The sequence below is a fragment of the Aedes aegypti genome, chromosome 3 (assembly GCF_002204515.2).
Source record: "Aedes aegypti strain LVP_AGWG chromosome 3, AaegL5.0 Primary Assembly, whole genome shotgun sequence".
Taxonomy (NCBI): Eukaryota; Metazoa; Arthropoda; class Insecta; order Diptera; family Culicidae; genus Aedes; species Aedes aegypti.
This window is the reverse complement of record NC_035109.1, coordinates 346,288,302-346,313,613: the sequence shown is the minus strand read 5'-3', so window position 1 is coordinate 346,313,613 and position 25,312 is coordinate 346,288,302. Positions and strand designations below refer to the sequence as shown.

Here is a 25,312-nt window from a genome sequence, read left to right as displayed (position 1 = left end):
CCTGTTTGATCGGAATCAGGCTGATTGACGGGGTAATAGAGTTATCAAAAATAATGTGCCTTGAGCTTTGTACTTGAGATGGAAGCATGGAGGACAAGTGGGAACTGGAGGGTGCGTTGGAGTCGGCCGAATGCGGTGACGAGGGCGAGCCGCCATTCGGGGGCCGCACGATGGCTTTGATGTCCAAGCCGGAGGAAATCGATGGGGTCGGAGTGCTTCGGTCGTTGCTGCCGCTGCGATCGCTTCCGTTGTCCCGAGCGCTGCTCGGTTCGTTGTTGGTGCTGTTGCCGTGACCCGTACCGTTCAAAGCGTCCCGACTGCAATTCAGGGCCACTTCGTTGTTGTCCGCCATCGAGATTTCCACGTGCGGCGTGAGGAAGTGCATTGGGGGTGTCGCATTGTCTACCGAACGCATAGAGTCGCCGGAATCGCTGAACGCGTTGACGGCGTTCATGGCGGCCAAAGCCGGCAAGAGATTGGCTGGATTATGCTGATCTAGGGCTAGCAGTAGGGATGATGGAGTTCCTGGGCCGGGGTTGTCCAGATCGATGCCGTGCCTGTTGAAGAAGTGTACCCGTAGGGATTTCATTGTTCCCGCTCGGTAGCTACAAAGAGGGCAGGTTTTGACGAGGTCGTGCTGTCCAACGTGCTCGTTTTGGAAATGTGCGCGCATGGCTATCTGTCTTTGGAAACCTCGATTGCAGATCGGACAATGGTAGGGCAGTGTTTTGGTGTGAGTGGTAAAGTGCTCCGCCAGGTGGTCCTTGCGGAAGAATCGCTTCTGACAGACGCGACATTCGTAGGGTTTTACTCCGGTGTGGCGCATCTTGTGCCGACGCATGTTAGCGCCATTGGAGAACTTCATATTGCACACATCGCATTCGAACAGTTTCCGGTTGCCATTGTTGTTATTATTGTTGTTATTGTTGTTCGCATGTAGCAGGTTGTTGTTGTTAATTGCACTCGAGTTGTTGTTGTTGTTGAGGTTGTTCTTGAGACTCTCTAGGAGTTGGGCTGCTGCTGCGGATCGTTGATCGTTCGTTGGTTCCGAATTGTCCGAGAGGTTATCGTCAACGCTGTTGCCACGGTTGGCCTCGCTGAGACTGGCATTGTGACTAGCTCTTAGGGCCGAGATCGTCGTCGAAAGACACGTTGCCAAGGCGCTGCTGTCCATGCTGGAGTCTATGTTCCGTTCCATATCACAATCCGGCTCTTCCTTGGCTTTCATGATGATACTCGCGGGGGGCTCCATAATGGAGAGTGACGAGCCGGTGGTTGATGAGGTGGTCGAGGAGCCCCCGCCTAGTGCAACTGCAAGTCCTAGTCCATGGGATCCGGCTGAGTCCGGTTCACCAGTGGACATTATACTCCGGGCGATGATGTTGAAGCTTTATTGATCCGCCGATAGTCTCAAAAGATGACTGCTGCGGCATCCAGGTCGTGAGATCTGCAATGAGCAAATAGAGAGATAGAAAGTTCATTAGTTATGGGTTCGATCATTAGGCTGCCAACAGGTTCATCGGATCAGTAGAACAGGATATGGCGTTAATTGCTCACCACATTCGTCCAGGAGCGACCTCAAGCGAATGAAGGGGGTTATAGAGGAAAGTGTGCCTACCAGCCCAATGAGAGAAAAACGACCCTTTCCGGCGGCCGGACTCGAAAACGCTAAAACCAAAACGCAAAGAAACTAGATTGATCAACCTGGTTCAATTTCGCTGGCTGGGGTTCGTATGTGCAGCCATGCCGCCGATCCGAGCCGCGCGCGTAACATTTCCAACTCCCATTAAATAAACAGAGCGCGATCGCACCAAAGAGTCATTAAAAAATTGGGACTTGTTACGAAGCCTCCGCGAAGCCGCGATCGCTCGGTAGCCCGCGTGGTGTGTAAAGAAGACGACGAGGTGCGCGAAACCTAGAGCCGAGGCCCCCAACCAGCAGCGCCCAGACGTAATTCTCTTTCCCAAGAGAGTGAGAGTTACGAAAACGCACAATTGGCTGACTGGCTGCGACTCATCACCACCAACATCATCATCATCAATAGCAGCACCCGAACCGGGCAGCCAATGCGAAACTAGCGCGGATCTACCTGCCGTGACGCACCCCCTCTGGCTCCTCAAGCGCCCCTCCAATGCCCTCCTGACCAGTCGCCGTCATCGTCGTAAGAGAGTGAAAATGAGGCGCGCGGGAAACGAAAGTTTTATTTTCAATCTTTTTATAGGAGTGAAACGTCCGAGACGACCCGCGATATAGGTCGGAATGTCCGAGTCAGTGTAGTGTCTGCAGCACTACTGGTGGTTCATTCAACACACAGAATGTTGGATCGGATCGGCGACACAGGTTGGGATGATGAAGGGGGTCGGGGTGATCTACTTATTGCAGAACCAGCAGCAGCGAACGAATGGTGACAGAAACCGGTGCGACAGGTGTCATCATCTTGGGACATTTCTCGGGGGGTTTTGAGAATGTGCATTGCTCGAGGAGGGGCGTGACGAAGGAAAAGATTAATGGAGTGGGATTTGTTTTGTATGGCTTTATTTTGTTGGGGTATTTTGCACAGAGTTCAACTACTAAATTATTTTATTTCAGATATTAGAAATTGAGTTTGATCAAATTACTTGATCAAACACATTTAAATTTATTATTGTCTTTCAATTTGATTTTCCGTGAAAACCCATTTTGTGTTCCATTTTAACCGCTTATTTAGAACACCAAATTAATTATTAAAAAATAAAAATAACTCCAGCTGGAGCCTTTTGAACTTGGGGCGTATTATTGGTTTTGAATGATAAATCACTGAGTCATTGAATAATTATTGTTTTAAAATGTTCTCTAAACGCCTTGAAGTGCTTAACGGATAAGCTATGCTTTAAAAAGTGGTTCAAATTACTCATGATCAATCGAAACTTCGTCTCATAAACTTTTAATACCTAAAATCCTAGAGTCTCCAGAGATCCCTCCAAGGATTTCATAACCCTTCCAAACATTTTTCAGGAATTATTTTACTGATTATTTGGATATGTGCTTTATGAACTCTTCCAGGAATACATTCAAGGACTCCTTCAAGGATTTCTGCAGTGATTCTTCTAGCAATCCTTTCCGGGATTTGCCTTTTTAAAAATATATTTAATTCGATTTCTCAAAACATGTTTAATTTCCTCTAGATAATCGTTAAGCAGTCCATCGTTGACTCCTTTAGTAATTTCCGCATCGATAAATCCGTAGGATACTTCAAAACATTTCCAAATATTTCCTCTTTAGATTCTTCCGGCAATTTTTACACCGATATCTCCAATTGATTTTCAAGTTGATCTTCCAAAGATTGATAGAAGAATTCTGTAAGGAAAACCATTAAAAGGTTTCTGAAGAAATTCGTTCAAAAATTTTTACGGCATAGGTTACAGGAATCCATCCAAAATTTCATACTTATTTTACAACCAATTATGCATGTCATTTCCACAGGGATTCCATCACAAATTCTCCAATGTAATCTGTAATTGGTCCAAAATTTTTGCATCGTAAACCCCTCCATAAATTCTTCCACTGATTCGCCAAATAATCACTCCAGATTCCTCTAGGAGAACCTTCAAGAATTCAGACTAAAGACAAAATTTAACAAATTCGTTCAGGTATTCCTCCTATAGTTGCTTTAGAGATTTACCTAGAGATATTCTCATATTCCATTCTTAGATTACTCCTGCAGATTATTTGTAAGATATCTCGAGGAATTTCTTAAGTAAGTTTTCTATGAAGTCTTTAAAAAGTCCATTAAGATTTTCTACTAGGAAATACCACAACTATTCGATAAATGATTGCGATTTTTCCCATACGCATGCCCGTGCTTTTCAGGGATCGTTCCAGAAAAAAATGCAGATTATTTTCCAGGATTTCGTATGGAGATTTCTTAACGATTATTCCCGAAATTTATCTAGTGAATGTGTTCAGAAGTTCCTTTAAAGATGCTTACAGTAGTTCACAAGGTATTCCTCATAGAGTTTCATCAGAGATTACTTTCAGGAAGTCCCCCAATTCAAATCATCTTGAAAACTGATATGGGTTATTTGAGTTGAGTTTTGCCTTCATGACGCTTGTTTGCTCTATATTAACATATCCTATTCAGCAGCATTGATAATTAAGTTCAAATATACGATTAGTCGATTTTTAATCGGATTTCAAACTATTTTTTCTTTATTATAGTGTTTTTTAGCTTACAGCTAGTTGAGGGGAGGTCTCCAGAATAGTGCCTCTGAAAATGTAGAAGAGGACCCTTAGGGGGTGCCCTTTTCGAGCCCAACCTAGGGGTCTCGTCAAACATAGTGTAAAGCTATTTTAGCTGACTCGCTGGACAGTCGTCCCGTCGTTTTTATACATGTAACATCAACTGAGACTCTAAATTTGAAATATCCTAATTGAAAATTCGCTCCGCATAATGTGACCCTCCCTATATTCAATTAAATTTGATAACCTAATGGAGTGTAGCCGATGAGATTGGCGGTGAGAAACAAGATAAAGTTGCTCTTGGTTCAGATTTGTTGATACTTTTTAAGAATCCTATTAAAGTTGACACGGTGGCCCCATCGTTTCCTAGGGCGCTGTGGATACTTCCCGAAATTCCGAAGGATCTCCGGGCTGATTCGTATTGCGGACATGCACAAAAAAGTGTTCGACCAGGTTCTGAACGTCACAAATAGAGCACATCCCTCTTAAAAGGCCACTTCCATCCGTGTTATGTGAAACCCGCGTATACCCGGTTCTCAAACGTGAGATGACTCGTTGATTGTGGAGTAGAGGACATTCGACCCAGTTTTGGGTTGAAATCTTGATTTTCCGTAGGTGCGGAGAGTAAGACTGAGCTCATACAGTACCCCATACGTTCTTGAAGGTTTTCGAAATCTTTTGACGTCATCGAACGGAACCGCTTCTTCGAAACGAGGAAAAGAATAGCCAGAACCGGCAAGGTTATCGGCAGCAACATTTCCGGGTATCCCACAATGTCCAGGAATCCATGCGTAGGTTGTGTTCGACAAAGCATTTTCCAGCGTCCCCTTAATCCATGGATGCGTGGGCCTTTCAGATTGGTAGGCAGAAACAACGTTTGCTGAACCTGTAAGGATCAACCCTGGCCGGTTGGATGGTATGGTGGATGCTGTGAAAATAGCAGCGGCGAAAACGGAGCATATAGCCGAAACTCCCAGATCGACGCCAAGATTGGAGAGTGACCCATCGGTGTAGCGTTTTTCGTGTCTAGGATACTTGGTATGTAGCCAGTCGTGGAAGGTAGCCCTAAGAATCGACGAAATGTCGCCTGCGCGAAACTTAAACAAATGTCTCCGTACCGTACCAATGAACCTTGGCCACTGGTGGCAGATCCACGTTGTTGGCCGTCTGGAGGATCCTGCACCCTTCAGATAGGATAAAAATTCTGTCGTCCCCGGATTTGTTTTTGGTAATAGCGACAGCGTGCAAATGAAAAAGCGGATTAATTCAATTGAACTGCTTGACGGAGCACTAATGGACCCCATGTTCTGTTGAAAGCCTTTGAAAGATCTAGGAAACGATCTCAGTATGCAAGCCGTATGTAGAACATCGGCAAAAATAGATTGAAGTCCCGTGCCTTGATCTAAAGGCATGTTGTTTATGATCCAAGAGGTCATGAGATTCAAGGAACTGTTTCAGTCGACGGTTCAGCATCCGCTCCTTCACCGTCACGGGAGTCACTATTGGTCTTTGGTATGGGGATGATAAGGCTTTCACTCCATTCTGACGGACTGTAAGCCAATTTCTGTTGATTAGATCCAGGAGCTTTGCCGGAAGGAGTGTCAGTGCATTCTCTTTGTTAGTGAATAGTATTCACTGAATACGCCTAACTGCGCGTAGGGTTTTCCTCCTAGATTTGACTGCTTTCCTGGAGTCATCCGTCCACCAGTGTAGAGCCTTCCTGCCCGGTCGATTGTTTGTACGAGGTATGGAAGATTCCGCGGCATTGTGGATCACTTTGGCCAAGTCGGTCAAATTGGTAGGTGCATGATTTCGGAAAAGATCGCGAAAATTTTGTGTATGTTCGTTTCTGTCTGCCTTCTCGTATAAAAGATAACTGCCGTACATATCGGTGTTGAGGACAGTAAGGTCATGTTCGAGCCTAAGGACCTCAAAAGGGATGGACGTTAATACACCCAAGCCCACTGAGTGTCTCAAGTTACTGCCATGGTGCATAGTCCAACGATGTTGACTACGAAGCGAGCAGTTGAGTTGCTTGACCGACACCCTGTTCACTTCCTGCAGAACTAATCACCAGGGTGGTGTACCATGAACTAAAAGTTCGAGGTTATCGTAGAAACCGATCATGTTCCATTGAAGGAGGAAGGTAATTTGTTTTGGTAGAGTTGGTGTGCGAAAAGAAGTCCGGGAAACCGATGAGCTTTCACTGGAGTTTGCAGACGTTTACCGTAGAAAGGATCTGTCGACCAAGTTGAGCTGCTGGAAAAGAGATGCCGCTGTAACATTGGTGGGCAAAGTTGTGACTGCTGTGCTAAAAATCAGGGGTACCACGGATTGAATGTTGAGGTAAGGCTAAGATGGTTTCCAAGCCGGGAAGTCCGGAATGCCTGGTAGTTATACCGAAGGAGGTGATGTGGGATGCCGTGTTGGCACTAGTAGGGCTAGTGATGGAGAGGGACTTACCACACGTGTTGAGGTGCTCGGGAAGCATTTGCATTTGCAATTCCTTAAAAATTAACGCAAACGTTTCGCTCTGTAAAAGCTACCTTTTTTCTAATACACCATCTTGATTGGAACATGGTTTCCCCCTTCAGCACCGATGTACGTTGTTGGGTGCAGCCCGGCACTGGGGGTCTCGCCCTATTTAGAATAACTCCGTTGAATTTAGGATTAGAAATTGAAATACTTCCGAGTATAATGAAGAACTGCGTAGACATCTCGAAGATTCACTTTGACATCTGGGGTTTTTATTGGCCAAATAGCTGAATCTCGGAAGTAAGATGTTGCACTTAAGGAAAAATTAGTTGAGTAACACAGACAGACAAAGCAGAGAGCGGTACAATGGGGCAAGGGGAGCAGAAAAACAGATCCATCGCAGGAAGAAAAAGGAGCATGAAGAGGCGGTAATTGCTCAGGCGCAAGAAGCTATGGAACAGAACGACATGTGACGGTTCTACGAATCTGTCAATGGTGTGCAGAGAAAAACAGCGTGGTCTACCGCCATAAAAAAGGCAATATATAAACATAAAACAATGGTGGCCTGCAGATGGAAAAAGTACTTCGCGTTATTGTTGAACGGAGGTAACGAAAGTGGAACTAGTAACAGAATTCAAATCGACGACGATGGGTAGGCTGTGGAACCTCCAACGCTAGATGAGGTAAAGAAAGCTACTAATGGGTAGAGATGGTCGGGTCTCGCGTTTTCAAACCCGTCGGGTTCGAGTTCGGGTCGGGTTTTGAAAATTTAATTTTCCGGGTTCGGGTTCGGGTCGGGTTTGGAGAATTATCGGATACGGGTCAGGTTAGGGTTTGAAAAAAGTCGGGTTTAGTCGGATTTGGGTCGGGTTTGGTGAGAATTGTAAACAGAGTAACAACATGAAAGTTTCCCTGTGCATCAGAAACGATGAATTTATCATATTTTTGAACTCGGGTTCTATTCGGGTTTTTCTATCAAAATGTTTTCGGGTTTCGGGTTGGGTTCGGGTTTGAACAGCGAAAATTTTTCGGGTTCGGGTCGGGCCCGGGTTTAAATAAATAAAATAAGTCGGGTACGGGTCGAGTTCGGGTTTGAAAAATGTGAAACCCGACCATCTCTACTAATAGGCTGAAGAACTACAAGCCTGCTGATGAGGACGGACAAGCTCCCGGCCGAACTTCTTAAACACGAAAGTGAGCAGCTGCACGATCCCATTCACCGTATTATTTCGAAGATATGGAAGTAAGAACAAAAGTATACTAGTTGGTTGGATAATCTCATTTACCCTTTGTACAAGAACGGGCATCGACTGGAGTGCGCCATTTACCGAGAGATATCCTTAATTCGGCGTACAAAATCATGTCTGCAGTTCTGTTCAACAGTTTGAGACCGTATGAGGAGTCTTTTGTCTACGAATATTGTAGATTTCAAAGCAGAGTATGATTTAGTTAAAAAGAATCGGGGTGTTGGTAAATTATGTCCAAACATGGCTTTCTGACGAAGCTGATTAGAGTGCATAGTACAACGTGACGTGCGATAATCATGTTATTCGCGAGGAGAAAAAACGTATTGCAGCTGCGAGTCGGGCTTCCTACGGGCTCTGTACCCAGCTAAAGTTCCGTAGCATGTAAACGAAAACACAACTCGCGTTATGCAAGACACTAATCCTTCCGGTTGTCCTATATAGCCATGAATCGTGATTTGACGTAGGTTCATCGTAGCGGATTGTAGCCCAACTACTATCAAGCAGCATTAAAAAAAACTCTTCGCTAAGTGAATCAAAAGTGCAAGAATAGGATCCTTCCTATCAGCCTGGGCCTCGTGGCCGTGCGTTTAGTGTCGTCAGGCATTTAAGCGCATCGTGTCATGGGTTGTGGGTTCGATTCCCGCTTCAGCCATTGAAACTTTCGTCATGAATGTTTCGCGGCTGTACCACTGGAGCATGCTTGTCCGTTGTCTAGTGTTAAGTTACAGTCTGTGCAGCTAAATGGCTGAAGACGGTGTCCGTGTCTTTTTTAATGAAAAACTGGGCAAATTTTGAAAACTATACCGGAAAAAGCGGGAATTTCAAAAAGAAAATTTGGTGGCCACCCTGCCAAATATCAATACGAAATTTCTGACTGATTATCTGAAAAATGTGTCATCCAAATTCATTGGTATCGTCGAAGAACATGTTCACAAGTATCAGATCGAACAGATCATAAGTAAACATCCAAAAAACATTACCAAAAACAGAGAAACAACATTGTTTCCATATCTACACCGCATTCCCTTCATTCATGTCGAAATTGTTGCGTCTTGTCAAAAATTCGCATCGAAACAAGGTCGCAACATCACGGATCGTCGAAAAAAGGACACTGCCGTTTGTGAAAGTATTCCTCCGTGGAAATGAAAACAAATCGATACGATGCGAAACTGGTTGTCGCGTAAATTTTCCATTATCCTTTGATGGCTTGCTGAAGTGCTCAAGCACTCAAAAGTTATCGTGACGAACCAGTCAGCACTTTTAGGTCAACTGGTTCTAAGGCAACCAATTGAAGCCACCACCACCGGTTGCAATTGCTCCAGTTTCCATCACTTCATTACTTATGAAGTCCAACCATAAGCCATCAAAGAAGGGAGGGGGGCATCTTCTGTGTGTAACCTCCGCGCGGGTAATTGATTGCGAGGGGTGGCGATGGACCGCGGCGGTATACGCGTAACATCCAAACACTCTCTGAGGGATGATGGTTTTTTGTTCGGAATGGAGTTCCCGCGCGTTTGGTGGAGGCTCCCTCGCGTAAGAGATCAGAGAGGCGAAGCGGTGCGGTAGCTATAGAGAGACAGTCAACGGGCCGGCGCGGCGTGACGACGAAGCCAGCCAACCTGATTACCTATGCGCGGAGTGCAGCCTCACCGCATAGTGGGGCAGTACCACTATAGGACCAAAATCGAAAAAGTTTTGTTTGGGTTTTCTCCCATACGTTCTTATGAATCTGTTATTATATCAAGAATTATGTTTTCCTACAGTGGTGCGTGGCCGTACAAAACCTCAAAAACTTATATGGCAGCGTCCATTTATTACGTAACGCGAAATTTGGAAAATTTCGACCCCCTCCCCCCCGTCCGTAACGCTTTTTGTATGAAAAATTTCAATTTTTTGTATGAGCCGTAACGCTTGAGCCTACTCCCCCCCTCCCCCTATAGCGTTACGTAATTTGTGGACGCCCCCTATTCTCAATATCACGGGTTACCATTTTTTTAATCGTATTCAAAAATGTTGCCACAATCCATTTTGTTGCCAAAATCAGAGTGTGCCAAATATTGAGCATGACAAAAATGGAACCTTTTTATACAACTTCTAAATGTGTAGGCGAACTTACATGAAAATTTTCTTGTATTCCAATTTTAGCAAAAACCAATTTTTTAAACGAAAAATTGTTAAATGATATATACAATCCCGTGCAAAAGTTTGGGTTCACCACCTCAAAAACATACAGAAGTGTTCTGTCCATATCTCTGTGATTACACGTCCAATTGAAACTCTATAAGCCGCATTCGAAAAGCAAAGAGTTATTCTTACTTCGTATGTATTTTTCCAAAAACATTTTTCAATTTTTTATACTAAATTTTTACTTAAAAATGTGACATTTATCAAAAAACACACTGAAAAATCATATCTAATTTCCTCAGCATTGTGTCGACCAAAATTTTAAATCAAAGTGTCATTAGAATCGAAATCTTATATTCTTTTGAGAGACCCCACGAAATTTTGGCGGAAAAATCTGGAAAGTATTCAAAATCAATTAAACAGTCAGTTGCACGATGACGTACGTGCAAAAGTTTGGGTTCACCCCACAGTATGATGCAAATCGTGCAAAAGTTTGGGGTCACCTGAGCCGCACGCACATCATTTTTGTCAATATCTCTGCCATTGTTCAACCGATTTTAATAGTTTTAAGCTTTTTTCAGCGCAAATAATGGCGCGTACATGATTGGTTTGAGATTTCACAGATTTAAGTAAGTTCAAGTGAACCCAAACTTTTGCACGATACACCATACTGAGGGGTGAACCCAAACTTTTGCACGATGACTTGACTGACTGTTTCATTGATTTTGGATACTTTTAAGATTTTTCCGCCAAAATTTCGTAGGATCTCTTCAAAGAATATAAGACAAAGGCATAATAAATATTGACGGTTTCCTGATTGTAAATGTTAAAACTAAGTGCATCTTCAGTAGGCATTTTTCATCAAATGTTATATAAGTTGATTTATGTCCGCTACGTAGAACAAATGGAACCATTGTGCACCGTCAGTCAATGAGAAGCGGCGCGCGCGCGAGAGAGAGAGCACCCGCGAGCCCGCGTAACAGATCGCGGCCGATTAATGCGTGTTACGTTATGGCTCTTGATGCTGCGCGGAGGCTAATGTCTGCTCGGGCGACTGTTATGGGCCGCGATCGCAACGTCGTCGTATCTAGAGTGCGTTGGTTGAGCTAAATACGGCACCCGTCTTTCGTCTTGTCGGTTGGATGGCATAGATGAGAGGGGGTTGGAAGATGCACACAAAAATTGAGACGCTTTTGTTTCAACGTAACCATAACACGGTCTTGGGATGTTGAGGGCAATCAAAAAGGTCTGAAGCGACGGTTGTTTGAAGGGGTGTCACTAGAGCTTACAGAAATTGGGTTCGTCGTTTAACTTGTGCTGCATGGAATTTTCCTAGTTTATGTTCCAGATAAAAAAAAAACTTATCATTAGGAATGATACCTTCAAGATCAGATAAAATAGAGCTGAAATTATACCTACAGTGATTTTCTTCTTCTGTTTTTAGAATGCTTCTACAGTTAGAAGATTCTCTGTGCCCTGGATAGTAGAAAAAAAAACTACCCTGAATCAGATGCTTTGCAGACTTCTAGTATCTGGATGTGATGAAAGCAATGCTCTGAGCACAGTTAGTGACAAAAAATAGTTAGCAAATGCTGTTTTCAATTTAATTGAAAAAAGGTAAGTTGTGGTTGATTAGTTTCTTTAGCAAATCAAAGAAGTTACACAAACTTACAGAACACAATCACTGACAAGGCTGGTAGCGAGTCACTTTTCAGTGACTTGGTCACTTTTTTGAGGCCAGTCACTTTAAAGTCTCTTTTTTGAAGCCATTTCAACTAAAGTCACTTTTAACGTCAAAAAGTCACTTTTTTCAACTATTTTGAGCTTAATTTTCGGGAGGACATTATGAATTGGTCTTTTTTAACACTTCAGCCGTCGCGCTGTTGTATTTTGTACAACACTGGTGAAAAAACCTCGCTTTTCGATCACAACAGCAGCGTGATGGTTCTGACGGTGGCAAATCACGTGACGACTGGAAAATTAATTTAGGCTAAGCTTTAAGTTAGGTCATCACCAGAACAATTTCATGTCAGTATCAAAATATTGGTTCATGGTTTCATATATGAAAAGCTTGGAAAAAAGTAATCTTTCATAGGGTTCAACATAATTTGTAATAGTATCTAAGTTATTATTAGTATGGTGTAAGTTCATTGTTATAAAACTAAAGTTTTAAATGTTTAGCGTTCTTTTTGAATATCTCTTTTAATAGAAATGTTCATACCTTGTGGTGAATTAGATGTTTATCTTCCATTGTCGAACACTACGTATTAAAATATGCATCCTAATTATCAACCCGGTGCTAGGCAGCCATGTTTTCGTGCTCAGCATCAAACTCAAGAGCAACAACGTACATTGGCCTAATCATATTAGGGAATTTTTCCTCCAATACTAAAATGTGTTTCTAGCGAATCTCATTAACTCAAATTGACTTGCTGTATTACTACTACTACTACTACTGTAGTTTGCAACCGTTTGTTTGTTCGAATAACTGTTGTTATGCGGGAAAATAAATTTTTCGGAGTGAAAGATTTCACCATTATCGATTGTTATTCCTCAAACACACATTGTTTACACACATTGAGCTGTCAGTGGGAACCACATTTTTTTTTCGATGTTTGCTCGTTATTTTTCAATGGGGTTGTATGGGTGGTGTCAGGAGGCTGCTAATTATTCTCTTTGTCTTCGAAATTCGTTTTATTAACCAAACAATCCTGATATAAAGCACATTAGCTCCTTAAAATTTATCGTTTACATTGGATCGTTCATGAAAGCATGCATGCTTTCTCCAAAGAAATGTGGGGTGTCAGATTCTCTTCTTGGTTTTTTTGATTCACTTCGGCAGGAGTTTTTTTTTTGAAATCTACAGAGTTTAAGGACATTATAAAACAAGGCCAGAAATGGCGTCTTACATGACACCTACCGCACTTCCTCTCCTTTCCACCCCTATTGCCATACATTTGGTTTGGACAAAAATATGCAAACTTGTGAATTGAATTTTACGGTTCTTACCTTTAGATTGTGATGCGAAACGCTATAGCTGGCACACATGGTTATATTCTACCCACTGAAACTAAACTTGTTGCACAATTGTAATTAGGAGACGTAGCTCGTGCATTTTTCAAACCATGCGCAGTTTCCGTTTCTTTCAGCTTCTTCCTCCATTCTTGTTGGCATCAATTTAGCAGCAAAGTTCTCACTGTATTTTTACTTAAATTTATTTTAAATTTTAAAGTAAAAATCGATACAAATGTAATCACTACAACCGCGCACATCTTAATTTTCTATATCTTTGATTAAAATACCGAAAAAGGCAAATCGGGATGAACTGGCTTTATTTTTCCAATTCCAATTTCACTTTTACGGAGAGTAAACACTACCGACGGTGACTATAAGCAGTCATGTTGTGTGGTAGTATTGGTGACTTTTCCAGCAGTGGGGCTGGAATTGTTTCTAAATATTTTATACAAATTACATATTTTTGCCGTACTTCCGAGACATTGTGCTTCAAAAATTAAAACAAAGGGAAGAATGATTTTTTTTTCCATTTCAATATACAGGAATTAATCCAGATAAAAATCAAGTTTGAATAACTTTCAAATAATTGAGAACATTCAGTATGAGCTTACCGCAACACTGCCATTTAGCTAGCTAATCAAAACAAACTTTGACAGTTTGTTCTTATGGTGGTATCTTTAACATGATTCTTGTTCTAACAAATACAATCACTATATGGGAAAAAGTTTACTTTACCAACACTCATGCATTTTTTATGTGCCTTCCTTTTATAATGTCCTTAAATTTGACGATAATATGCGCGATATTGAAGTATTTTTTATTGCTATTAACTACTTTAACAGCATAACTCAGAGGAACAGCCTATTAAGCCTATTGTCTTTATGCTAAAAGTCTATTCGGCCAAACGTACATCCCATTAAAATTACTGATGGAAAATTTCAATGTCACTCAGGCTTATATCAACCATATGTTCTTCCTTAGTTGGCGTTTTTAAGCAGTATTTCAGTCATTTTCGATATTCTATCGGAATTTTTAAATTTGAAATATTGATGAATGCCCAAATATAACATTTTCCTTAATCTTTATCTAGTTACATGAAATATTGACCTTATTAGGTACAATAGTTAGAAATTGGATGGAAATGTGATACGACATAAAATTTAATTTTACAAATGTTCCAAATTCACATTAAAATTTACAAAATAAAATACTTTGGTAGTATAAAAGACACAAATTTTTGAAAAGATTAAACATCTTCTAAAAAATGGATTATTTACGTAAATGTAAACTTTTCTGTTTGAAAACATTGTAGGCAATATCTTGAAATTTTGGAAGTACAATATAAATTTCGACTTATGGCACTCAAATAGATCTACTACCTTCAGAAGATCATATTGAATATTCCCTGTCATATTGGATATTGATCGTAAAACAGTATATTAGAATTGAAATAAACTGATAACGGTTTTATTTTCAAGTAACTTTTAGTCTCTTTTCCGTAAACCGAAAGTCTCTTTTTAGTCACTTATTTCTTAAATCTGGTTCTCTAAAATAACTTTTTTCGGTACCACTCTTTGCTACCAGCCCTGACAATCACTTACAACTAACCGTTTTTTATCTGTAGTTCGTCATCCACATTTCAGCCAATTTGACCTACCAGAAGCTGAGATACGGACCCTTGGGCATTTTGTATGGAAAAAAACAGCATTTGATTACTTATTTTTGTCATCGACTGTATGTTGATTTTTTTCAATTTTCTGGCTCTTAATAAACAAAAATAACTACATGCTGGCAGCAGGTCTCTTTTAAGAAACATTAATGCAAGTCTCTAAAAATTTCTGTTTTTAGTGGAAGTTTGAGACTGAGATTTTACCTTTCTAGCCAAACAATCTCTGAAATCTCTCTAGTCATGTTTTACCTTGCAGTGGATGATGCAAATTCTATAGGCTCTATTTCAGGTTCTTCAAAAAATATAACTACACTTTTTTATATTTAATTTAGGGGAGGGATTATTAGAGTATATTTAAAACTACTAATTGAACTTTAACACTTCACTTTTTGCAAAAAATAAAATACTAAAATCACTAGTAAGGCGAGCCCTTTAAACTCTAATATGTGTTGCTTATCTTGACAGATAGGCCTATTTCGTCTGCGACTTACAGAATTCTTCAGTGTCGAGTGCTCGACTTGACTATCTGTCAAGATAAGCAACACATATTACAGTTTAAAGGTATTTGCTCGCCTTACTAGTGATTTTAGTATTTTATTTTTTGCAAAAAGTGAAGTGTTAAAGTTCAATTAGTAGTTTTAAAAAATATAAGGTCATTGAGGAAAAGCTACAGGATCGTTTTCAGTGATTTCTCTAGAGATTACCTGCGAAATACATTCTGGGACTTCTGTAGCTAAACCTATAGAAATTTCTTAAGAGATTGCTCCACAAATTTTCCAAGATTTGGTACAGAAATATCTTAAGCCATTTTTTCAAAGGGTGCTTAGAGGAATATTTCCGAAATCCAGCTCCAGCTAGAGATTCTTCAAGTAATTCTTACGTCGATCACTCCAGTTGTTACTCTAGGAGACATGTCAGAAAAGAGAAAATCAAAATACTTTTTGGGATTCTTGTCAAGGGTTTTCTCCTGAATTTCCATCAAATATTCTTTCTGGAGTTCTTCCGAAGGTGTCTAAAATCATTTCTCAAACTCTTTTTGGAACGATATTCGAAGAAATTTCTGGTAGAATACTAGTGAAAAATAATGGTTGAATCTCTGAAACAATTTGTGGAGGTATCCTCATAAAACTGTTCGTTAAATTGTTAAATGCAACAACAGAAATCTTGGAGAAATGCCTTAGAAAATTCGTAAGAGAATCGCTGGATGAATTCCTGTAGAAATCTTCGGAGCAATACTTGACGTAATGTCACAAGGGATCGCCAAACAAACTTAGAAATATTGTTAGGGAAATATCTGATCTCTCATTTAAACTCTTGGAAATTTTCCAGTTCATTTTTTGTCTCTCTAGTTGTTATGTTATTCAAAATTATTCTATTTTCTTAGCTTCTTGCGCGATGTTCATAAATATTTGTTTTTGTTTGAGTCGCTGAATTGATTTCAAGAATTCCGTGAGTTAAGTGAGTCGCCTGCCAATCAAATAAATGATTGGAGCCAACGTCACTCTCAGTATGTTAGGAATATTGACCCAAGTACCGTTTTGATTCATATTACGGACACTTAAGGCCCCAGTGAAGTATAACCCAGCTTGGACCATACAAAATAAATCATTCTGTATGATTTTTTAGCGTTATTGAGCGTCGGAAGCCCTTAACTTTCGGATGGTGGGTAAAGAATACGCGTCCGCAACTTGAATAATTTTAAATAAATCAAAACGTGTGGCCTTTTCATGATTCCTATTCCGGACGCTCCCTCATTTTTGCCTCATATTCCGGACGCTTTGATTCGAATTACGGACAGCTCATGATAATCATTAATGGAACAGTCAAATCATCAATTGAAATCGTTCAACCACTTAAGAGACGTCTAAGGTAGTTGGGCATTATAAATTTGCAATGATATTTATGGAAAAAACCTAATAAAACGAGCCTCGAAAATGAGAACTTTTGGACGGCGAAAATTGAAACATTTCGTGTGAAATGTTTCCCATACAAACGAGAGTGTCCGGAATTTGAAGCTGTCCGTAATATGAATCAAAACGGTATCCAGTTGGCTCAAAGAGGATCGCAGCAAGCCAAGCGCGCGGACGGCTGCGTTTTCAATTTTGTGTCACGTTTACCTCGATTCGCATTTTTTTTTCTCAATTCGGCTGGTGACAACTAGATTCGGCAGATAGTGCTATGCAACGTGCAAATGTTCTGTGAAAACATATTTTTCAAAGTAATAAAAGAGTTTTTTTTTAATATTTGGAGATATTAAAAGAGTTTTGCTTTTGTTTTTCTTTACTTGTATTCGATTTGCTTGCGTTTTGCTCGAGAGTGCTCTATGATGATTTTAGCAATTGAATTTGTTGCGCGATTATTATTTTTTATCTCCTGTATGTGCTAAGCGATTCATGAACTGTAGTTTTCTGACGATTTTTCGTGCGGTGCGTGAATTTTGATGCTAAGTTACGGCTCACGCTTTTATTCATTATTAGAGGATCCACGGATTGCAGAGGAGTTTCGAAAAAGGTATTTGGTGAGTTTGTTCTGATCTGTTCAACCAATCATCCTTCCCCATTCCTCAGCTTTCGCAAGGACGTAGCCAGGACAGCTATCGACTATTGGAGGATGCATCAATCTTGTCTAAGAGTTAGAGGTTAGTCCCAAATTTCTGACTTTGGTAACGGACGGGAAGGAGGCAACCCTCATACAATGGTCTAGGACTGTACCATCTACGAATTTGTGCGAAATGCTTAATGCTAATGCTAACGCTAAGTATCCAGATGGCTCAAATAGAACTGATGAAGTTCATAATGGAATCCATATTAAGCTTGAAAGCTACTTAAGATGATCCTCGAAATTCACCTGGAACTTTCTAGAGCAGTTAGCTATGACTTTCTTGGGCTCCAAGCTATGACTATCTTGGAAGTTCTGCAAACATCCTGTGGACACCTAAAAATTGATGATCTCGAAATAAAGCATTCCGACACACATTAATTAGGAAATCGATCTTGGTGAACGGATTCGCCAAAAACCCATGAACCGAGATTTCTGTTATTATTTGCCGAAATTTTTTTATTGAGATCTCGGTAAATGTTTACCAAATCTCGGTAACATTTGCCGACACTCGAATAAAATAAGTATCCGAATAATTACCGAGTAATTACCGAATTCTCAGTTGTTGGGTTCTCAGCCAATCGTTTTGCTGAGGTCGGTAAATAATTTAAGTGTATACCCCTGACAGGCACACCCGAAAGTGACATCGTCATTCTACCACAGATAATGCAAGAGTTATTCTAAGATCACCAAGAATCTTGACATCCAATCCAAGTCCACCAAACACTTTTCCAAGAGTCCCATTTTCAACTTCTAAAAGGTATCTTTAAAAAAAGATAGTTTAGGTATCTACCATGTTTTACCTCTGCTACCGTTTTGACTCATATTCCGCACACTTAAAGCCAACAGTGACTTCAAATTCATCTGATTGGCATAAATTGGCTGATATTTGTGAAAATTTGAATTTCCTCGCAAAGTCTAACTGTTAGCTGTTTGGTGTTCCAATAATAATGTTGATTTAATTAGTTTTAGTATTGTTTTTACGTGAAAGTATGGAACAACATTTTGATTCAAATGCCGCACACTTCATTCTGTCTCATATTCCGAACACCTTGATTCAAATTCCGAACAGCACGAATAAATCGCACACAAATGAATAATTTCGCAAATAAATTTATCTGAGCTTGTTCTACTAGTCTCAAACTAGAGAATCATCACTACTCCCGCGGTATAAATTATATTGGAGACGTCAAAATTGAATTGCAATTGACTACCATTTCCATGTTATTTGGTGACATATTTCAGCGAATCATTTCAACCAAATCGCCATACAAAAACCGAGTGTTCGGAATATGAGTCTGTTCGGAATTTGAGACAAAACGGTATGCAATTTCCAAGAGCATTTTCAAGGATGCGCCAAGAGTTGAACTAAAAAAATACAGGAATTTGTTAGGGAATACCTCCCCGAACAAACAGAATGTAACGGGTGTTCACTAAAAAATGAGAATGTTTTTTCAGTCATATGTTCGGTGTTCAGACAGACTGGACCAAGTGTTGTTTTATTAAGAACAAAATGTTTATTCTTAGAAAAAACGTCAATGAATATTGGAGAAGGGACTCATTCACAAGAGCGCTGGACGGCGCTGACGTCCATCTTCGGGATACAATTCTGGATGCTCGTGGTCAAAATCGTACAACACGATAGGCAGAAGGCATGCTGTTTCGACGCCATCTTTGATTGAACTGACAGCACCCGAGCGTAAAGAAACATGCCACCCATTTTTAGGGAGTCCAGAGTGCAATTCTCTTGGAGAGAAAAAAAAACTACGATCTTCACTTTAATCACAGAAAGGTATTGTATTCATTTTTATTTTTTTTATTGAACACACGTTACGTGTAACAAAATCACCGTTTTTGTTATGTGATGCTTATATGTGCAAAATTTCCGTATAAGATGTCATCAAAAGGTATTATACGTATGCGACGTAATTTATGATAACAAAGCTGATATGACAGTTGCTACAGATTGGTTCGACTTACTTTGTTCGTGTATACGGAACGGAACCAAAATGCTCAGTGCCATAACTTTAAACATGTTTGAAATATCAAAACCTAAACCCCTAATCTCTTGCAAAACAAGTGAGGAAAGAGATTCCTCGCATTGTTTCAACAGTCAAGCGAACGACACTAATAGAGGCTTCGGGTCCCATTGGGATGTCGTCACGACCCCTTATGGATCCGCGGACCAATGGTTGGGAAACTTTGGTCTACACGAAGAAAAGAAGCGACATTTTATGTCATGCGCTATATCCGTGAAAGTAATTAGAATGAGAATTGGCGAAGGTAGACAGGCTGTGGAACATGTGACGCTAGATGTAGTCCTATGCGCACTTTTATTAGTTATCAACAGATCAACTGTAGAGTAAAGTGGGGCAAAAGTTCGAGTGGGGTAAGAGTTTTTTTTAAGATTTCTAGCTCAATTCAAAACAAATCTTATAAATGTCACGGTGGTTCGAATGCTATTCAAGTAAGAGTCTTTCAATCCAAATATCATAAAAATCGATTGAGATTTGGAAAAGTTATGGCTATTTGATGTTTATCGACTTGAATATTGTAATTTTTGGTCAAACTTTCGTTGCATGGAACCAATTGAAGATAAAATCTTTTTCTATATTTTATGTTAAGGCGTTTCTAGGCCTATCATAAGATTGCTTTGATGTGTATTAGTTTTTGCATAAATGCTTGAAAACAATTTTTGGCCCATAGTGGGGCAAAAGTTCGAATCAGCGGGGCAAAAGTTCGACCTATGTATAAAATCACGGAAAAAATTGCAAATTGCCTAAAATCCACATATTATCTTCAAATTTAGTTAAATTAGTCTGATCGTGTGAAAACTGTCATCAAAATTTTACATTTCTACTTATTTTTGCGAAAAACTGCTATTTTTGAGTATATTACAATTAACCCGGTTTTGGGTAATTTTTTGATGAAAATTTAGTGTGTATTTTTCGTTAAACTTAAGTTTACGGCTGGTGTAAAGTATGCCTGTCATAAAAGAATCGATATTTTGTGTTTTAGCCAGCGAACTTTTGCCCCACACTAGATTCGAACTCTTGCCCCACCGGTGGGGCAAAAGTTCGAATAAGACAATCAATTTTGAAACTGTTATAACTAAAAATGGGTAAATATTTTGACACAAGTTTGTTCAGCAAAATTATAGCCAATATGTTGAAGGTTCACTGTATGGTATTTGTTTTGTTGTAACTGCTATTGTTTTTCTGGAAACTTTGATTATACCACTAAGGTCGAACTTTTGCCCCACCTTACTCTATATCACGTTTCAAGCATGAGATATTTATGCCCTGACAAATTAAGAACATTTCTTATTCAAAAGTTGCTTGACCAGCTGAGATTCCTATGCTTTACGTTTATGTTTACGGCCTTTGAGTCTCATGCACTTCTTCAACGTATTATATTTAAGAAGGAAAAGGAAGATCTGTCTGTTTAAGAAAGAGTATTGATTGAAAGGCTATCAGCTATGGCAGATTATGCACGAATACGGTTCCCGGACAAACTGATAAGATTGATCAAGGTGACGACGGAGCGAGTGATGTGCGTAGTCCGAGTATTAGGGACACTCTCGAGTCCCTTCGAATCTCGCAGAGGGTAACGGCAAGGTGATGGCCTTTTTTGTTTACTGTTCAATATTGCGTTAGATGGTGTGATAAGAAGAGCGGTGATAGACACGAGTGGCACGATTTTCAGAAAGTCCGGTCAGCTACTTGATTTCGCCGACGACATAGATATCGTAGCACAGAATTTTGAGACGATAGTGGATACGTACATCCGACTAAGGGCTGAAGCTAGGCGAATCGGACTGAACATCAATGTGTCGAAGACAAAGTACATGATAGCGAGGGGTTCAAGAAAGGACACGGCACGCCCCTCACTTTGAGTTCATATTAACCGTGATGAAATCGAGGTGGTCAAAGAATTCGTGTACTTGGGCTCACTGCTGACCGCCGACAACGACACCAGCAGAGAAATCCAGAGACGCATCGTTGCTTTGGACTCCGCAGAACTCTTCGATCGAGTAAAGTTCGCCATCGCACGAAGTTAACCATCTACAAGACGCTTATTAAACCGGTACTCCTCTATGGGCACGAAACATGGACCCAACGTGCAGAGGATCAACGCGACATTGGTGTTTTCGAACGAAAGGTGTTGCGGACCATCTACGGCGGAGTGCAGATGGAAGACGGAACGTGGAGAAGGCGGATGAACCATGAATTTCATCAACTGCTAGGAGAACAAACCATCAGCCACCTCGCAAAAATTGGGAGGCAGCGGTGGGCTGGGCATGTCACCAGAATGTCGGATAACATTTTAGTGAAAATGGTTCTCGAAAACAATCCGACCGGCACAAGACGACGTGGTGCAAAGCGGGCAAGATGGGTCGATCAAATTGAGGACGATCTGCGGATTCTTCGCAGAATGCGTGGCTGGCGACAAGCAACCATGGGCCGATTCGAATGGAGACGTCTCCTATGAACAGCAGAGGCCACCCGGGCCTTAACCTGACTGGTAAGATAAGTATTGACTAAAAGGCGCTTTTCAATTCATACAAAATCATTTATGAAGTTATGTTCAACAGCTTAAAACTGTTTGAGGAGCCTTTTTTGGATGAATATCTTCTAGAATGGAAGTGTCATAATAGTTTAACCTGCTGGTGTATTCCTTGCAATGTTTTTCTGCCAGCATAATATCCAATCTATAAGAATTATCTTCTGGTAAGGAAAGACATAGCCTTCGAAACCATTTTCTATTTTGCGTAGAAGAACCAACGAATATCCTCCTTGAATGTTAATGGGCCGAACTATAATTTGCGATAGCTTATCTTCAATTAACTACTTCATTTGTGAACTGAGCTTAGAAATTTTTTCATTTGAGTATTTAACTTTTTCTGTTTGATAAGTAATTATTCCGGATATATTGCGAACGATTTGTAAGTATGAACACATCTGTATAATTTGATAATTTGACTTTTAGCGTCGCCATTTTAATGTTTGTTTAAGTCTAAGATAAAGATCGGACAACTGGGTATATAATTTGATCCAGTTTGTGATCCAGTCGTTGATTGGTTGATTTTGATGTCTCCGAGTGTTTGGCTGCGTGTGAAAAATTACCATCGGAAGCATTTGTTTTGTTTTGCCTGTGTTGGCGGGTTACCTTGTTAGGTTGTAATTATTTGCGGTTGTTCCTGAAAGTTCGTGCCCACTAGCCGACTGATGTGAATGAAAGTAAATATTGAAGCGAAATCAGCTTGAAAGTATAGTAAATGAAGCGCAAAGGCTTTAATTGTGTACGGAGCAGTAAATCGCATCCGGATAATCATTCTTATCGAAAGAGTCGAAAGTCTTCCATACAAATGGAAACACTGATTTAGCGTGACATGCAAGGGTGGAAAATTTACAATTGGGCTCATGGATGAAAAGAAGAACAACTAAAAGAAGCCAGTAGTCCGATCTTATCTTAGGTTTAAGTTAAACAAATTGCTCGCCTCAAGAAACCTAAACTAATAAATCCCTAAATATCTACCTCTATGCCAATTGGAATTGCGTGGGTAATTCGTATGATTCACGAGTATCATTTTTAGCATATCAACAGTATCCTTTATTTTCTGCTGATTCAGCAACGGAATTTTCTTTTCTTTTGGTTTTGTATTGAAGCCCAATCAAGTTTTATTTCCGCTTTGAAGGACGCGGGAATCCGGTTTTAAGAAGAACATCTGCAGTCCCACTATCGCTCAGCTTTGATCACTGAACTTCGCAGTAGACTGTAACATGGCTGCCCCCTATTATGCCAACTCATACGTGTACCGCTCATCTTCCGGCGATCACCTTTACGTAAAGCAACTCCCTCGGATTATAGCCCCGACCGACCGAAAACCAACACCCGAAGAGAACGCGTAATCGCCGTAATCTCCACAATGACCGACCCTCTCATCATAATCCCCAGGGCAGATGACCGACCAGTGAATCGTTGAATCCGGTTGGGGCACGACAAGAGGTATCGGATGCGACGACGACTACGACGACGCATCAAAAGCGGGGATCTCGACCGGCGACGATTAAAAAAAAAATAATTCGCGAACCAACTCGGTGACGACGGCGGACGAGAGCGAGAGGTCGGTCGGTCGGTTGGCGATTGTAAAATTAACCAAAAACGCGTATGAAAATAAAAGAAAAACGCACGAGAGAAGAAGGTAGGGGAGAATGGGGATTTTAGCTCGGGCATTGTCTCTCGTATGGACGCAGTATTACACAAAATTACTTCGAATAAAATTGCTTTAGATTCCGAGATGATAGTTTGGAATCTCCCCAGTCTCCCTTACGGTTGCCGCTGCTAGCTGCAAAAAAAAGCGAAAAACGCAGAAACGATACACACGACGCCGCTGTTGCACGCCGTTGCGCTTGCAGGCATGCGAGGTGGCGGCAACGGAGGCGGCGGCGGTGGCGATCGCGAGAGTGAGATGTGGGTCGAAAGTTTTTGGGAAACGATTTCTCTGACCCAATTATTGTGTGTGGTTTTTTTTCTTTTCGTTCCTCGGGTTCGGTTTGCGAGACCATTTCGGCAGCACTCGGCCCTGGGGGTGCGGCGCGGCGAACTGTTTTGGGGCGAAATAGTCTCAAAATAGTGTGTGGTTTTTTTTTGTGCTCGGTCGGAAGGGAGCTGGGATCTTCCGAATGCGAAACGGATGGCCGGACCAATTAGCGCGAATCTAGACGGTTTGGGTGATCTTTGGGAAAGTTTCGGTTGGAGGGGTTTCGGGAATGGCTATTTTTTTATTTGGGAAAGTAACCGACGAAATTGGCATAGTGAGTTAGAAGCCCTGGAGCGTAGATCTATGGGGTTTTGAGCCGAAATGGCGCTATGCTGTTTTGTTACAGGCATTGCAGTTCTTCATGATATATTCAATTTATTCAAAGAGAAACCAATAGTCACAGCGAAATATGTTCTGTAAATATGTGGCAGTATGCATTTTTTTTCAAGATCTAGCTCTTCAAAATTAATTATGCAGCGTAACAGTTGTTTGTCCTAACTGCCATAAGCTGAATTTGGAGTTGCTGAATCCATTGTCGTTTTCAGATATTGACTGTTGAAAATGATTTTTATTATTATTTGCATGCAAGTTAATCAAAGCTGATTTATGTGCTTAATTAGCTACAGATTTTTTTTTAATGTTCTAAATAATACAAATTAACGTACTTTCGATATTAGGATAGAATTTGGAAAACAATTGTTTGCAGTGATAAAAAATAGAAAATATTTGCATGAGGTTCGTAAGTTTGCCATATAAAACTCGTTTATATCTTACTGATTAATGTCTCAAGTACAAATACAAATGTACTAGTACTTTTTTGGATGTTTATTTGATATAACTACCAGCAAATCTAGATAGTTTAAATTAGACGCAAAATTAATGTAATCAGTATTACTCGACATTGTGATTTGCTGGAACATTTCCGAAAACAGCATTGGATTGAGCAACCCTAAGTAACCTATGGTTGAATTGTACGAATCGAGGAAGTATCTAACAATGCTAAAAATAATCACAATTCATTCAAGGAGTAACAGTTTCAAAGGAACTAAATTTGACCTTTACTGCACGATAACACTAAACGGACAGTATAACCTTCATTGTGCCTTCTGGTTAGAGTCCGCGGCAGCAAAGCAAAGCCATGCTGAAGGTGTCTTGGTTCGATTCCCGGTCGGTCCAGGCTATTAAGCTGAACACTAAGCTGAGAAGCAGGCTCTGTCTTAATGAGGACGTAATGTCAAGCAGAAGAAAAAATAGAAGAACCTGTCTCAAAAAGCCCTCAGCTTCGAATTAATAATGCATTTGTTCCTTCGCTGAACAAACCCCAACCAATACCTCAAACTGCGCATTAATCTAAGTCCTTCGGAAAAATCTCGGAATCCAAATTCAACGACCGCTGCTTCGCAACCGCTTCAGTCATTTTCA

General features: G+C 40.6%; 1 protein-coding gene across 6 annotated transcripts in view; it reads right to left on the bottom strand.

Moving 5' to 3' along the window:
• The window catches only part of LOC5566044 (uncharacterized protein DDB_G0271670), a 201,655-nt gene that overhangs the window by 17,484 nt on the left and 158,859 nt on the right, over window positions 1-25,312 (bottom strand). For 5 of the 6 annotated variants that reach the window (XM_021855762.1, XM_021855763.1, XM_021855765.1 and 2 more), the window contains one exon: window positions 2-1,447. In XM_021855762.1, the coding sequence (XP_021711454.1) occupies window positions 2-1,363 (1,362 nt within the window). In that variant the 5' untranslated portion in view covers window positions 1,364-1,447. Of the gene's footprint in view, window position 1; window positions 1,448-1,557; window positions 1,647-25,312 lie in introns of those variants that run through there. The other variant, XM_021855767.1, reaches the window with a different exon arrangement.